This window comes from Corylus avellana, chromosome 11 (genome assembly GCF_965113065.1).
Source record: "Corylus avellana chromosome 11, dhCorAvel1.hap1.2, whole genome shotgun sequence".
Taxonomy (NCBI): Eukaryota; Viridiplantae; Streptophyta; class Magnoliopsida; order Fagales; family Betulaceae; genus Corylus; species Corylus avellana.
The window spans coordinates 16,643,699-16,659,707 of NC_142500.1; the positions used below are offsets into that span (position 1 = coordinate 16,643,699).

A 16,009-nucleotide genomic window follows, 5' to 3' on the forward strand; every position below is an offset into this window, starting at 1 on the left:
CATCCACCAACATGCAACAAACTTTCGACAGTCAATAGTGGAATAAAATAGGAAAATATTTGGTTTCATTAAAAAATTAATTTTTTTTTATTATTTTAATTCTTAATAGCATAGTTTATTTTAAAATTAATAAATTTTAAACAATAAATTAATAGATATCTGAAAAATGGATCATGACTCTTAGGATTAAAATTGTCAAAAGATGAATTTTTTAATGAAGCTAAGCATTTCTCATAAAAATATTGTTTTAACATTCAGTTCGATTTGGTAGGCGGTAGAAAAATTTGTTTGTCGGTTAACCAACTTAACCAAAATTTCAAGTGAAATTTGAATTTATCTGGCGGTTTTCTTATTTTTTATTATGTTGATTTGTGATTGTCTTTTTGGTCCATGTTTCCATAGATTTGTTTTTTCTTATCATTTATAAAACATATCTTTTACTGACTTAGAAGGAAGGTATAAAAACTTAGAACCGATAATTAACCGATTTAACTAATTATCTATTAACCGATTAATTGAAAAAAAGTCGAAAACTATTCTTTGTCTATTACTCGACTTATTCACTAGACGAAAATGTTCCTAATAACTATCCTTAACTCCACCTTCACTGTGATACACCGAGTAACAAGAAGTTGCTATTACTGTAGAGAAAGCTTAGTTTAGCTCTTCAAATGCAAAAAATCGTGTAATTCTCAATTATCCATTGAAAAACTATTATTTGTCGTACAAAAAAACAAAAACTATTATTTGCATATCTCTCTCTGTCGCGCAAGAGAGCTCTAGAAACTCCTCTTTCTTTGTGTGTGTGTCTCTCTCTCTCTGTGGAGAGCCTGAAATCTGAGGAAAGAACTATGGCGGACGTGATGGTGATGAAGGAAATACAGGAAACGGCGGAGCGGCTGGGCATCGATCTCGCCAGTGTAGACCTTGACGCCATTCGCCTCCCCCCGGGCCAAGATTTTGGCATAGTAAGGTAAAGAATTCAAAACCCAGAAAAATAATTTGCTTTAGCCTTCTGATTGGTTCTCGAGAAAACGTGGAAAGAATTTATGACTGAATATTGAAAATTGACATGTTTTAGAGAAAAAAGTTAACTTTACGTTTATATGCATGCATTCATGTATGGTATCAATCTATCGTTGCAGCGTCGTATTTTAATTTTTCAACAAAGCATATTTGGGCTGTATCAAAGTTATGGACTTTGTTATTTGAGAATGGAGAAAAATAGGATTGAGCTGATTACAATTGTTAGTCCAAGAAAATACTAAGGAAAAAAGTGTTCTACCATATGGATTTATTTGATTTGCTAAGTAGAATGACTAAATATGTAAAAAGCTCAGATTTTCAGTTAACATTTTCCACAATTTATTTTTAGCCATTAGTTTGGATTTTACACGGGGTTTAGTTTTAGTTTGGATTTTTCACTCTGTATTGTGTTCTGGTTCTGATTCTTCTTTTGTGATTTTGTAGTGACGATGAAGATCTACATCAAGGAGATGATGTTGAGTTAGACACTGGATTTGGCAATATTATCATTGTTGACAATTTGCCTGTTGTGCCTCGGGAGAAGTTTGAGAAGCTTGAAGGTGTTATTCGTAAAATCTACAGTCAGATTGGTCTGATTAAGGACGACGGGCTGTGGATGCCTATTGATCCTCAGACCCAGAAAACAGTGGGTTATTGTTTTATTGAGTTTAATACTCCTCTGGTAATTCTCTCTCTCCTTCTCTCCAGTCATTGGTACGATTTAGCAAAAACTTACTCTTCATTCGCTTAGAGGTCTTCATATATTTTTACTTTCATATTTAAGACAGTGGAATATTTAGTTGCCTCCTATTGAAGGAGTGATAAATGGCTTTAGGAGTACAGAGATACTGAAGAAACATCGTTTTACTTACAATCTATCTTGATCAACCAACTGGTCCAACCGGAGCTGAGCTTGGGTTGAGCACATTGAACCTGGGGTTGGATTTTGAACGTGGGCTTCACAAGCATGATCAGTCCTTTTGGTTAAGATTGGGTTAAACTTTTACCTGTCAAGAGTTCCTTAGGAGTCTGAATTAAACTTATTGAAATAAATATATAAAAGTTATTGGGTTTTAGAAGATCTGATTTTTTTTTTTTTTTCCTTTTTTGAAAGCTATTAGGAATTTGCTTATTTGGTTTTAAGATTTGTTTGTTGAATGCTGTGGCATATGCTTTCTGAGTTCTAAAATTTGCTTATCCAATCTCAAGTGGATGGACAAGGCTTGATTGAAAAATGAGCCACGTAGTGATAATCTTTGGATAATAAATATACGCAATTGGGTTATTGTTAAAAGTTTCAGTTCATCTGCTTGTTGCTGCTAGTTTCTGTAACTCGTTGGGCAAACATTTCCAAACACTAGCTGTGGGTATTAATGTTGTTCTGTGGTGTGGTTTAATGCATTTTCATTAGCTCCTTTTAGATTGGGCTATAGCTTTTGTTCCTAATTTCTCTTCCTCTAGTCTCATAGATCTTGTTAACTTTTGATATTTTCAACCCCATTTGGATAGTTGCTTCTCTTGTATACTTTTCGTGTACACGAGCCTTTCTTCTTCAATAAATTTATTCATCAAAAAGAAAAATGCATTTTCGTTAGATTTGGTTCCTTTATGTCCCTATTGTAGGAAGCCGAACTCGCTAGGGAGAAGACAAATGGATACAAGCTGGACAGGTCTCATATTTTTGCCGTGAACATGTTTGATGAGTTTGATATGTTCATGAAAGTTCCAGATGAGTGGGCTCCTCCTGAATCTAAGCCATATACTCCAGGGGTAATTTCTTCCATGAGTTTGTTGCATGTATTCTGTCATCAATCTTAAAATCCACGGCAAATCGCATTATGAGTTGCATACTAGCATTGAACATTTATGAGGTGATACAATGCTCCCTCTTGCTCTTTATCATTTGGTATCTTTTAAATTTCTCTGATGAAAATTTTCAATTACAAATCTTGCTTTTTTCTCTCTTCCCCTCTCTTTTATGGGCTGTTGTACAATAGATGAGATTTTTGAAAAACAAAAACATTTATCTATTTAACTTTCCATATTACCCTTAAATTTGATCCCATCTTTCTTGGTCCTTACCTTGCATCATGCCAAAACTAGTTGTGGATTCAAAATGCCATCAAATCACTAGTATATTTGATGCAGTGCAAGAAAATATTTGTAAATAATGTAAACTTTTTAGTGTCATGTAATTTTTTTCTTCCATAGCGAAAGAAAAAGTGTATTACACATTGGCAAATGGTCTTAAAAAACCCTTTTCTTTTAAAGATGTAGCATTTTGTTTGTAGCTCATATTCTGAGACTAATATAACTAAGATTGTAAATGCATTAAAGTACCTTCTCTGCAATTCATAAAAAAAAGGTGCCGCTTTGCCAATTTTAAGATCTATTATCTCGCTGCGAAGTAAGCACCTTGTATGATTTATGTGGGTTTTTAGGTTTCTCCAATGTTGACCAAGTAGATCGCTTTTTATTGCCTCTAATTTCCCACAAACAGATTCTATCTCTATACGTGCTATTTATTGTGTTTTTTAAATGTAAACTATACTTTACACTGTCATGTCATTGCAGGAAAATCTTCAACAATGGCTGACTGATGAGAAAGCCCGTGATCAGTTTGTCATTCGTGCTGGTTCGGATACTGAGGTTTTATGGAATGATGCAAGGCATCTAAAGCCTGAGCCTGTTTATAAGCGTGCTGTGAGTAGGAGTTATATTTAATTGTCCTGTTACTATCACTTAAGTCCATTGATTATGTATTTGTTGGGAGGATCTCTCTCTCTGAATGTGTGTGCGTAGTGTAGGTGAGAGAGAGAGTTTGATACTAAAGCTTAGTGTGGCTTGTTTCTACTGCAATGTTAATGAACTTCTGCTCACTGCTACTTCTAGTCTTGCCAGAAAAAGTAGTTATCTTTGTTATTCAGTAATTACCACTTTGATGAATGGTCCTACCTGTTTCCCTTTGCAGTTTTGGACTGAAAGTTTTGTGCAGTGGTCTCCACTGGGAACTTACTTGGCGACAGTTCACAGGCAAGGTGCTGCTGTTTGGGGAGGTGCCAGTACATTTAATCGCCTTATGCGTTATGCGCATCCTCAGGTTTAAATTTGGTTTCTAGCTTTTTATTTCACTTTGTGTTCTCTTTTCCCCCGTCATTTAGCCTTTTTGATATTAACTTCAGGTAAAATTGATTGATTTTTCTCCTGGTGAGAGATATTTAGTAACCTACAGCAGCCATGAACCGAGTAATCCCCGTGATGCGAATGTGAGTTTTTCTGCGCTGCCGTCCATTAAGTCACTGTAAATTCATTGGGCCTGGGACAATTGATAATGTAAATTTATGTTTCAGAGGGTCTTGATAAATATTTTTGATGTGAGAACTGGAAAGGTAATGAGAGATTTCAAGGGAAGCGCTGATGAATTTGCTATTGGAGGAACTGGCGGTGTTACAGGGGTGTCGTGGCCTGTATTCAGGTTATTTTTCTGTTTTTCAATCTACATAAACCTGCTAATAAGTCTTTCCCCTTTTTTTGACTGCATGACTATTTCAGTATCACCCATTAGTGTAATGGGAGATTAAGAGAGTTTTTTTTATCAGATGGGCCGGCAGAAAAGAGGACAAATATTTTGCCAGAATTGGGAAAAACATTATTTCTGTCTATGAAACAGAGACCTTTTCACTAATTGACAAGAAATCCTTGAAGATTGAAAATGTTGTGGATTTCAGTTGGTCACCAACCGATCCAATTCTTTCAATCGTTGTTCCCGAACTGGGGGACCATCCTGCTAGGGTGAGGTTATTGATTATGAAGATGCTTTTTGATTTACAAGTTGTGTTCTTTATTTATTTATTTATTAATTAAGGTAAATTGATGTTCTGCAATCAAACTGTTTCTCAGGTGAGTCTCATGCAAATACCAAGTAGAGATGAGTTAAGGCAGAAGAATCTTTTCAGTGTTAGTGATTGCACAATGTACTGGCAAAGCAATGGGGATTATCTAGCCGTTAAGGTTGATCGATATACAAAAACGAAAAGAAGCACTTACACAGGCTTTGAGCTTTTCCGCATAAGAGAAAGGGATATTCCTATTGAGGTTTTTGAGCTTGAGAATAAGAATGACAAGATCATTGCCTTTGCTTGGGAGCCAAAAGGTCACAGGTTTGCAGTTATCCATGGTGATAACCCAAGACCTGATATAAGTTTTTACTCCATGCGTTCTGCCAACAATATGGACAAGGTTAAAAAGCTCACTACTCTAAAAGGAAAGCAGGCAAATGCTCTTTTCTGGTCACCAGCTGGCCGCTACATAATACTTGCGGGATTAAAGGGTTTCAACGGACAGTTGGAATTTTACAATGTTGATGAGCTTGAAACCATGGCAATAGCTGAGCATTTTATGGCGACGGATATTGAATGGGATCCCACTGGAAGGTAATTTTGAGATTTTTTTTTTCAGTGTCAAAATAAGGGGTGATTTAAGTGCTGGGCCTTGTTTAAATCGAACCAAAGTGCACAACTGCTATGTTTGTTTCTCGTCTTTTTATCGTGGTTGTGATACGTGACCTTTTTGGATATATAGGTATGTTGCAACTGCAGTGACTTCAGTTCATGAGATGGAAAATGGTTTCAACATATGGTCCTTCAATGGCAAGCTACTTTATAGGATTCTGAAGGATCATTTCTTTCAGGTAAATGGGGCAACACGTCACCTATTTTTGCATAATTTTAAGTGATTCAGTAGATTATTATTGTTTTGCATGAGAGATAACAAAGTAAAAAAATTTCATGGGGACTCTTTTTAAATTTCAAGTGATTCGTAGATTAATATGGGTGAAGAGGTAACAAAGTAAAAAGTACAAATTTAATGCGCTGTTGTAAGAAAATGGATGTATGTTTCATGCCCATACATGCAATCCTAATAAACTTTCATACAAAAGCAAAATTTGGAAGGAGACTTCATATTTGTATGAACACTCAATTGTATGTGAAATGGATGAGTCGTATTAATCTCTGCTCTTGCTATTACATATCAGATTATCTGCTGATTTCTCGCTTTCTTATTGTGTGCGACAGTTTCTGTGGCGCCCAAGGCCGCCATCATTCTTGAGTCCCGAGAAAGAGGAAGAAATTGCAAAGAACTTAAAGAAGTACAGTAAAAAGTATGAGGCGGAGGACCAGGATGTCTCATTGCTATTGAGTGAGCAGGACCGCGAGAAGCGGAGGATGTTGAAGGATGAATGGGAGAAGTGGTTGAATGAGTGGAAGCGGTTGCACGAAGAGGAAAAGCTGGAGAGGCAGAAACTCAGGGATGGAGAAGCGAGTGATGAAGAGGAGGAATATGAGGCTAAAGAAGTCGAAGTTGAGGAGATATTAGATGTTACAGAGGAGGTTCTTTCTTTTGAGGAGTGATAATCTTTTGGGGCTTTTAGATCGCTCTGTTTAAAGCACAACAGACCTCAGCAAGAGAGCGCTAGCTTTGGATACAAAAACGGCTGAGAACGCTGGTTGTGGAGCTATGTATATTTTGCAGACGAAAAATTCTCGCCCATGCTTAAAACAAAAAGTTGGAGTATTGGTCAAGAAAGACTGCAGTTCACTTCTCTGAGAACCCATCACTGCCCACCGAAATCAATGATGTTTCACTATGTAATGGGTGAGGTTTCTGGGGTTCAGTCTGTAATCAGTCTTTTGGGTGAGGCTATGAGGGATCTTGGATATGAAGGTTCTTTTGCTTCCTTGTTTTTGACACCTTAACGAGTGCTGTATGCACGGCTTGCTGGAACAAGTATTTTTTCAAGGAATTTTTTTTAGTCCTGTCTATTAAACTTATGTGTCTAAAATGCATGGGATTTTTACATCTATTTTTTAATAGAAATGCATGAAAAAAAATTATTATTAAGAACGCACGGATGAATTATTATTATTATTATTATTATTTTGATATGTCCGCACGAGAGAAGAAAATGAGAAAAATGATTCGAATTAATGATTTCCGTTTGGCATGGCCAGGTTGTACGCTGCCCTATACAAGTGGAGCAATAGAGCAAAAATATAAAACTAGGAGAGAGCGAGGGCAACTTTTTTGCGGTTGTAAGGCTCAAAGCAAGGGCGAGGAAGGGAACTTTTGAAAGGGAAGGGAACAACCGAAACTGAAATAATCACTTCTTCACCAAACTTGAGTGGGAAGAAGGGGAAGAGGGGTTCTCCCTTTGATCTTCATGTTTGAGCAAGGCAAAAGGGGAATTGAAAGGGAATGTGCGAAATGAAAGGGAGAAACCTCTCCATTTTCCAAACGGCGTCGTTTTATATATATATATATATATATATATATATGATAGCAGTCTAAACTTTGGGTACTCAAAATATCATGTTGGAGGGTGATGCATTGAAGATAATTAAAATGTTGTAAAAGAAAGGATAATCTTAGAATCAGAATGGACAATTGATTGATGATGCGAAGATAGTCACTCTAAAGTTTCCAATTATGGTATGTGCAGAGGAAAGCAAATATGGTAGTACATCGCGGTATCGCCTAACAAAACTAACAATCCAATAATCATTGGAGCAAATATGGATAGAAAATTATTTTGTATTTATTCATATGATTTTGTCATTGATGAATTTGTAATGCGTTATCATCATTCTAATGAAAAGCTTAGTGTGTGTTTGGCAAAGGGCTTGAAAAAGTAAGTAGACCGGAACTATAGCAGATTTGATTGATGTGAGAAAAAAAAGTAAGAATGTCTTGTATAAAAAAGTGAAAAAAAAAAAATTTTTTGTTTTGTTGTGATTTTTTTATTTGAATAATAATAAAAAGTGATTGGTGTGATGTAAAAAGTAAGAATATTGGAGTTGATTTTGAAATATTTTTTTTGAGTTTTTGGGTCCGGTCCAGCCCACTCCTTTGAATTTTACCTCAAAAAAACAAAAACGAATACCTGGCAAAGTTTTTTGATTTTGGATAGAAATCCAGTGCATTTTTAGTATTGCACTGAGTCAGAGTGCAATATATTTTATCTGGATAGTCCATTTGAGGGGTAGTTGGGTTCAGATCATGGCAGCAATTAAAAAAAAAAAATGGGACATTTTAGTTATTAGGGTAGTTTGACTACCTCCAGTAAAATTTTTCAAGGTGGCAACAATCCACCATAATACTGTAGGGGTGTTGGACTGAGGTTCAGTCCACCACCTAGGAGTCTAGGACTCACCCTTATGCCAGACAGCCAAAAGGCCACATAAAGGCAACCACAATAGAGAAGAGGCTTGGATGATCTTTTTAAGGCCAACGTCACTTACCCCAAAGAAACGACGTCGTCATACTACTGACCTCAGCGAAAACGAATTAAAAAAGACGACTCCACTGGGGATCGAACCCAGAATCTCTGGTTTCGTAGACCAGCGCCTTATCCATTGGGCCATGGAGTCCTTTTGTTCTCATCCTAGCTAAACAAAAATAAATTGATATAACCACCAGCTTGGAATCTTGCCGAAGTTGATGTTGGGTGGCAACTATTACTTTGAAAAGTACCTCCCCCCAAGACCCAAGGATTAACTTTGTGCATACGCTCCCTTCTCCGGCCAGATCCTCCTAACCCAGGTAGGAAAAGTCTTTGTAGAGAAAGAAGATAAATAATGGAATCATAGAGCTTGTGGCAAAAATTGAAGCACAAAAGAAAGAGAAAGTGGGAATAAAGAATCCCTCATCATATCTATGTGCTGAAAGGTTGTGACTGGAAATTCCAATCCTCTTTTAGGATTAGAGAAATGGGTAGGCAACAGTCGCTGCGGGGAAAAGCAGCCCACTTTGTGTCTGATCTCACCACTGTCATCCTCAACCCCATCTCTGATAAACCCCCAAAACCTCATCCTCATCCACCTGTAAGTCTCTCTCTCTCTCTGCTCTGTCTTGAAAATGCTTCGCTTTTTTCTTTTTTTTCTTTTTTTCTTTTCTTGCCGTTTTAGTTTTAGTTTTTTATTTTTATAGAGCACTGAAGAGGTTTTATGTGTATTCATTGAAAGGAGGGGGTTTATAAGTATTTTTATTTGTGATAAACAGAAAATGGAAGATTTTTCTTTGTAAACTAAAAAAAAAAATCCAAGTATTCTCTTCTTTATATAGGAATTGAGCTAGGTTGCAGCTCTTTTCCCTATAAATTGGCAAACTCTTTGGCAAGACCAAGCCCCAGTAGCCTCCTTTGACCCTGATTGGCTAACCTGGACTCAGCAAGCATGAAACTTGTGATAGGATCCCAAAATATCTCCATAATATTTTTCATAATCATAATAATTGCATGATTGCACTCTTCTCATTAGAAGGTGATTCTTCTGAAAATGAGCTGCAATCCTCTCTATAAAAGGATGCAGATGTCGTATGGCAAATCAATCAATGAAAACATCGATTGCTTTGTGCAACAGTTGGAGGTTGATCCCCCCAAAGTGATCAATCAGATGTCCGATCCCTCAAAGCGGTTGATTTATCCTTTTATAGTCTGTATTTTATGTCTCTTAATCGATAGTAACCCTCAAGTTCCTACCTAGCTGACCCACGATTGTCTAAGAGACATTCAAGGGATTGAATTGTGAAGTATTAGATTATTCACAAAGGATGCAATGTTACAAAACCCTTTATCCAGATAAGGATTAAGTTTTTGTTTGAATGTTGATTTATATAATGTTAACTTTAGACTCTTCATTAAGTGTTCCAGATTACAACTCTCGTAGTTTTTGTTTTGACAGGAAGATGAGAGTGAGTCAAAAAAAGGTCAACTAGAATCAATTGGTGAAGAGGGTACTGGGGAAGTTGTTGATGGGCCTGATACTTCTTCTTTTACAGCATTTCTCTACTCTCTATTGTCATCCTCTGACTCCGGAGATAATTCAAAGTCAGATGAGCAGAATAATGGTGAAATTGAATCAGGCGACCTGCAATCTGACACTGCAATGAAGGAAAGTGGTGGGAAGAAAAGCTTATTTTCTAGGGGGAAACAATCGCTTGGTAGAGTTATTTCCAAAGCTGCAAGAGTCGGTGGCTATCGAAACCAAGATCGCAAGGGTGACTCAGAAATTAAAGTTGATGGGAGTGATGCTTTAACTGCTGAGGTTGAGATGAGGGATATTCAAAATGAGAAAGAGTCTGAAGACTTGGTCAAAGTTGCAGACATTTCCGAACCTTCATTGCTTCTTTCAGAGAAAACTAGGACTTTTCTTTATGCTTCACTTCCAGCACTTGTTCAGGGGAGGAAATGGTTATTGATCTATAGGTGTGAAATTTCATTTGCATAATTGAAATTGGATCTTCCTAAAGTTGTGCAGTCTTGCTCACACTAAACAATTACGGTACTTATTGTATGATATATCTGTTGTACTCTGCAGTACATGGCGGCATGGCATATCACTTTCGACCCTGTATAGAAGGAGCACGCTTTGGCCTGGACTCAGCTTGCTGGTAAAATATCTGGAGATTAACTTGAAAGTTAGATATTTTATATCTGCAGCTCTGCAAGTAAAAGATCATTGAAATTTTATTTAGAAGTTCAAAGCATTGAGGAAAGGTGCTTTTATTGGAGTGGATGTTGTAGACAAAATTGGATCGTGTTTTCTTGTGAGAGTTTCAACTTCTCTGGGATAGATGTAAATATCATTTTGCAAGCTTACTATGTTGTTCAGTTTAGAAAGATGGCCCTTCTATTTCTATTTATTAAGCTAAATCTATAATGTGTGTTTTCTCAAATTTGTTTGGTGTCTCTACACGTTGAAATTCAGGATAAAGCTTCTGCACTTATCACATGATCTTCATATTCTTTCAGGTTGTTGGAGACCGTAAAGGTGCAGTATTTGGTGGCTTAGTTGAGGCACCCCTTAGGCCAACCAGCAAGAAAAAATATCAGGTGTTGCTGAAACACAATTTTTTTTTTTTTAAGTTCATTTAGCAAATATTTCATTTATGTATCTTGTTGACACTAGACACTGAACAGGGAACAAATAATACGTTTGTTTTCACGAATAAATCCGATCAACCTGTTATATTCCGCCCCACAGGTACTTACTTTTGCATATTGGCTCTCCTAGGCAACAATTCTATGATTCATAAAAAACATTTGAATATAGCGAGCTTGGTTTTTTCTTATATTAAAATCTATTTCCCAAAAATAGAAAGTGAACTGCTAAAATTGAGGGTTTCTTGCTTACTTTATAATTTTAGTTAGCGTGTTATCATAAAGATGAAGAATATGTTGTTTTATAAAATTTATACTTTCTGCCAATTTAGTCTCAGAATGACAAGTGAAATGATTGCAAGCACACTTTTAAGATGTGTATATTAAATATTCTATGAGTGCTTGGCTGCAAGAACATATATATGCTAGTTTTCTGCCCAAACCTAGGTTGGTTTCTAGCGGATTTATAAAGACACAGAATTTCATTTAGTATTATGGTTTGCTATATGCAATTGCATTGATCCCCTTCAAAAGGGTTCTGGGTTTTGGTTCAACCTTCTGGTTTGGTTTGGTATGCAAGACTAGTTTCTGTCGAATGACTTTGTTATATTTGAGCAGGTGTAAATCGCTATTTCACTCTGTGCTCCACCAACTCTCTGGCAATTGGTGGAGGTGGTCACTTTGCACTGTATTTGGATGGTGATCTGTGAGAATTCTTTGCCATTTTTCCTTTTAACTTTGCATTCAGAACAAAGGAAAATCTTGCTGTATCAATTTGGTAACAGATTTAATTTTCTCTTGAAGATTGAATGGATCAAGTTCTGTTTCGGAAACATATGGGAACCCTTGCCTTGCACACTCCAAAGACTTCGAAGTGAAGGAAGTTGAGGTGTGCAGAAACCTACCATTTCTCACTCTTTGGTTGTGGTTCATCTATTATTTTTGACACAATATGGCGTTTATAATGAAAGAGCAAAATCCATAACTTGTTCTTCTAATGCAGTTGTGGGGCTTTGTATATGCTTCAAAGTATGAGGAAATACTTTCTTTAAGCCGAACAGAGGCCCCTGGGATTTGCCGATGGTAAATGCTCCTCATGCTCATTGTAATAATTGGCCACCTTGTTAATCCTGAAGATGCTGCTGATTGCGTTCCAAGTGAAACAACTGAGAGTGGAAGGTCTTTGTATATGTCTTGAAAATAGGCTCCACCCCTGTACATAGGTTGTTGTAAACTGCCAGTTTTTTTGGGTAAAAGATAGATTTTGATGGTATACAGTTTTCTCTGGGGTATGCCCAGACTCTTTTTTCTAGGTATACCCATGTACTTTTGTATAGTTTTTTCTTCTTTTATAATACTTTTACTTTTTTATTAAAAAAAAAAAAAAAGATAATATGAGTGGGGTTAAGTTTTCTTCCAAACTGGATTGAAGAAATTTATATTTTACCAATCTATTAATCTAATATTAGTGATGTGTCAAAAATGATGTGATTTTTACATGTATTTTTTAATGGGAGTAATGTTATATACCACACAAAGAATACTCTTTTAATGGAGCGTATGATTTTCATATGCTTTTTTATATTTTTTACTTTAATAGATTGTATTGAAAAAAAATTCATCCAAACCTAATTTAGAAGAAAATTTTATAGTTTTAGCAAAAATAGAATATGATAGGGTAAAGTCTATATAACCTCTTTAAACTACCACTTAATTGACAATGTTCCTTCCAAACTTTCAATTGTGACAATATCCCCTTTAAACTACCAAAACATTGTTAATGTCCCCTCCAAGACTAACAAAAAGATCAAAATGCCCTTATATATTTATTAATAAGATAAAAATACCCTTATAAATTAAAAAAATTAATAATAATAATTTTTCAAAAGAACAATTTTTTTAAAAAATAAATTTTTAAACGATTTTTTTTTTTTAATTTTTTTATAATAATATTAAAAAAAAAGAATATATATATATATATATTAAAACGGAAATTTTTATTTTAAAAAATTTATAAAACAAAATAAAAAACGAAATTTTTTAATTTTTTTTCTTATAAAAAGGAATTTTTTTTAAAATTTTTAATTTTCTACCCTTTGGATTTTTTTTTTTAATTAGTTTTAGGTTTTTTCTAGAAGTTTTATTATTTTTTGTTTTTATTTTAGGGAAATTATATATAAAATCCTTAGGTAAACGCGCTTTTTTAAAAAACTCCCTGGGTATTTTTTTTTGGAAATTTAGTCCCTGGGTAACTCGAAATTACAAGAAAACTCCCTACCGTCAATTTTTGTTAACTTCCGTTAGTCTACTCAAAACTCACCGTTTTATCTGATTAAAATATTATTTTTTTTTTATTAATTTAATTTAAAAAATTCAATCTAAAAAAAAAAAAAAAAAAAAATTTGAGGGGTGGCAGAACTCCATCATCCTACGGGTGCCAGAACCGCTGCCGGCTCTTGATGACCCCCGTTTACGCTTGCGGCTGCTACCTACGTTAGATGGCTCCCCTTCTAGGCTCTCCTCCTCATCATCGGAGCCCGGAGAAGACGAGGAGCTATTCGATGAGAAGCTGATACCTGTTGGCGGGGGCGCTGCTGCTGCAGGAGTTGTGACGGATCCAGACACGGCAGCTGGTGCAATAACTGCCGCACTCGGATCAGGAGGAAACATTCCGACACCTGGAGGGGCTTGGGGAATTCTGATAGAGGAGATTGGCATGATAAAGCTGCCGATGCCGATCCCAGTGGAAACAGGAGAAATCACTGGGTTGATGATAGTAGTTGTCGCGGGCGGCACTAGGAAGGACGCTGAAGCGTTATTGCCGGTGGCACTGCTACTGGCAGCTGAGCTATGGAGAGCCTCAAGCTCGCTGAAGAATTTGTAGCTTTTCCCATCTTGACGACCAGCTCGGCCTTCCTTTGTTCGCTTGTAATACTTGTGGACGTTCTCAAATTTTTCCTTGCATTTCTTGGCACTCCGTTTGTACCCCAACTCCGCTAGCTTCCTGCCACCACCCCGAATTTTGCTTTGTATAAATAGATTCACTCAACACTTATCACAATTTCAGGTGGTAAAAAATCATATATCTCGACGAGTTCAGGAAATTAACCAAAAAAGTGCTAGCTAGCTACATAAAGAAAGCAAGAGAGAGAGAGAGAGAGAGAGAGAAAAGTACTTGTGTTTCTCTTTTTTCTTTTCTTTTCTAATAGGGTCCGATTTTTAAGACTAAAATTATATAAAAGCAAGAAGAATTCTTCTCGGGATTGAATATAGTAATATAAATTGATTTTTCTTTCTCTCTAGGGAGGGGGGGGGGGGGGGGGGGGGGGGGGGGGATAAAAGGAAAGTTCACTGTTTCTGTGTATAAGGGGATTGGCTGGAAGACATGCAGCGGATCTGGGGCGTTTTGAAAATTACATAAAAAGAAGAAAAGAGACAAGGATGCCCAGCTAGCTCGTGAATCGTGAGGGCAAAGTGATAAGAAGCCATGTGCGTTTTTGTGCGGGGAATGAGAGTGCGTGCGTGAGAGAGATCTTGAGTGGAATACCTGCTTGCTCACCAAATTAAAGCTTTGTATGTAAGCTTTGGTTTTGGAGGAGGACAATGCGTTCTAATAAAGAAAAAGGAGTTTTTTTTTTCTTTTCTTTTTTTCTTTTTTCCTTTGTTTAATTATTGTAGAATTCTTTTGGAAATGAAAGGAAGGAAGGAAGGGGTTGAATTATAATTATTACCTAGAAACATCTTCCCAGAGGGGACCTTTGAGGGTAGCGTCACAGAAGACAGCGTCCATCTCGGACCTAATTCTGAGAAGAGCTAGAGTCTCTTGACGAGGCCACCGATTCCCGCCGCCAATAGCTCCTCCCTCCCCTGCAGCGGCGGCAAGTGCATCCTCATCTGCAGTCCCGCCCTGTAGAGGCATCAGTTCATCCAAATTCACAGCGGCCGAGGCAGGAGGCCGGCTGCTGATGGGCGAGGCCGCTTCTACTAGCTGGGCTTGTCCACTTTCCGTACCCATCGGCTGACCGGTTGCAGCAGCAGCAGCCAAGGCAGGAGCACTCAAATTTTTTTTTTTTTTTTTTTTTTTAGATTGAAATTTTTAAATTAAATTAATAAAAAAAATAATATTTTAATCATATAAAACGGTGAGTTTTGAGTAGACTAACGGAAGTTAACAAAAATTGACGGTAGGGAGTTTTCTTGCAATTTCGAGTTACCCAGGGTCTAAATTTCCAAAAAAAAATACCCAAGGAGTTTTTTAAAAAAGCGCGTTTACCTAAGGATTTTATATATAATTTCCCTTTATTTTATTAAGGATAGTTTCGTCATTGGGGGAACTTTGATAATTTTTGGTAGTTTGAGGGGGATATTGTCACAATTGAAAGTTTAGAGAGAACATTGTCAATTGGGTGGTAGTTTGAGGCAGTTATGTGAACTTTTCTTAATATGATATTATGATCGAAGTGGAGCTTATCAACTTTTTTGTTTGATGCTAGATTTGTAAGAGCATTTACATTGGCCTTAACAAATTAGTTTTTAGGCTATTTTAACTAGCAATGTAACGAAAAATGCTCTACATCTGGCTTAATAAAATAATCAAGAATTTGTTGAGCTGCTACAATAATCTTGTTTAATAATAAAAGTAATCTTGCTCCCTCTTCTTTAGGAATGGGAAAAGTAGATAAAGAAATGATATTTTAAATAGAAAAAGTGGAAGTAATAACTAAAATGTTAAGCCGGATGGATTTGAAAAAGTGGATAGTTAAAATAAAAAAATATATTTTTTAACTAAATATTTGTTAAGCCGAATATAAATGCTCTAAGTGCTTCAAAGAACCCATAATTAATAATAACATACCGAATTTCAGTTACAAAAATAAATCACAATTAATTAAAAAAAAAGTAGTAAATTATTTAAAAAATAGAGAGACCGATAGAAAGTAGATAGGAATAGTAATTTTTAGTACACCGGTGTGCTTGAACAATAAATACGTTAGTATTAAAATATTATAAAATATTATTAAAATAATATTTAAATAGTAAAAAAAA

The 16,009-nt window shown here is 36.1% G+C and overlaps 3 protein-coding genes and 1 non-coding gene across 4 annotated transcripts; 2 read left to right on the forward strand and 2 right to left on the reverse strand.

Moving 5' to 3' along the window:
* Positions 1-758: 758 nt before the first annotated feature.
* On the forward strand, positions 759-6,891 carry LOC132165794 (eukaryotic translation initiation factor 3 subunit B). The gene is made up of 11 exons (XM_088511723.1): positions 759-973; positions 1,471-1,708; positions 2,650-2,796; positions 3,601-3,729; positions 3,998-4,126; positions 4,209-4,292; positions 4,377-4,501; positions 4,626-4,818; positions 4,927-5,459; positions 5,608-5,716; positions 6,102-6,891. The coding sequence occupies exons 1-11, from the start codon at positions 852-854 to the stop codon at positions 6,435-6,437; spliced, it is 2,145 nt and encodes a 714-aa protein (XP_088367849.1). The 5' UTR covers positions 759-851; the 3' UTR covers positions 6,438-6,891.
* Positions 6,892-8,380: 1,489 nt separating this feature from the next.
* Positions 8,381-8,453, reverse strand: TRNAR-ACG (transfer RNA arginine (anticodon ACG)). Its single transcript has one exon. It is a non-coding gene; the product is annotated as a tRNA-Arg (tRNA).
* A 123-nt stretch (positions 8,454-8,576) lies between these two features.
* Positions 8,577-12,275, forward strand: LOC132165605 (TLD-domain containing nucleolar protein). Its single transcript, XM_059576238.2, has 8 exons — positions 8,577-8,906; positions 9,765-10,288; positions 10,401-10,473; positions 10,835-10,915; positions 11,003-11,066; positions 11,582-11,669; positions 11,768-11,852; positions 11,967-12,275. Exons 1-8 carry the CDS (start codon positions 8,793-8,795, stop codon positions 12,048-12,050), a joined length of 1,113 nt encoding a protein of 370 aa, XP_059432221.2. The 5' UTR covers positions 8,577-8,792; the 3' UTR covers positions 12,051-12,275.
* Positions 12,276-13,336: 1,061 nt separating this feature from the next.
* LOC132169188 (uncharacterized) lies at positions 13,337-15,020 on the reverse strand (the record flags this gene model as incomplete). Its single annotated transcript, XM_088511595.1, has 2 exons — positions 13,337-13,967; positions 14,695-15,020. Coding segments are annotated over 2 exons (957 nt in total), but the record flags the coding sequence as incomplete, so codon positions are not given.
* Positions 15,021-16,009: the final 989 nt, after the last annotated feature.

Coding starts and splice junctions, on each gene's coding strand:
- LOC132165605 (XM_059576238.2), top strand. CDS start 8,793: ATGGGTAGGCAACAGTCGCTGCGGGGAAAAGCAGCCCACTTTGTGTCT. Junction 8,907..9,764: donor AACCTCATCCTCATCCACCT/GTAAGTCTCTCT, acceptor TTGTTTTGACAG/GAAGATGAGAGTGAGTCAAA. Junction 10,916..11,002: donor CCAGCAAGAAAAAATATCAG/GTGTTGCTGAAA, acceptor GACACTGAACAG/GGAACAAATAATACGTTTGT.
- LOC132165794 (XM_088511723.1), top strand. CDS start 852: ATGGCGGACGTGATGGTGATGAAGGAAATACAGGAAACGGCGGAGCGG. Junction 1,709..2,649: donor TTGAGTTTAATACTCCTCTG/GTAATTCTCTCT, acceptor TCCCTATTGTAG/GAAGCCGAACTCGCTAGGGA. Junction 4,127..4,208: donor TGCGTTATGCGCATCCTCAG/GTTTAAATTTGG, acceptor TATTAACTTCAG/GTAAAATTGATTGATTTTTC.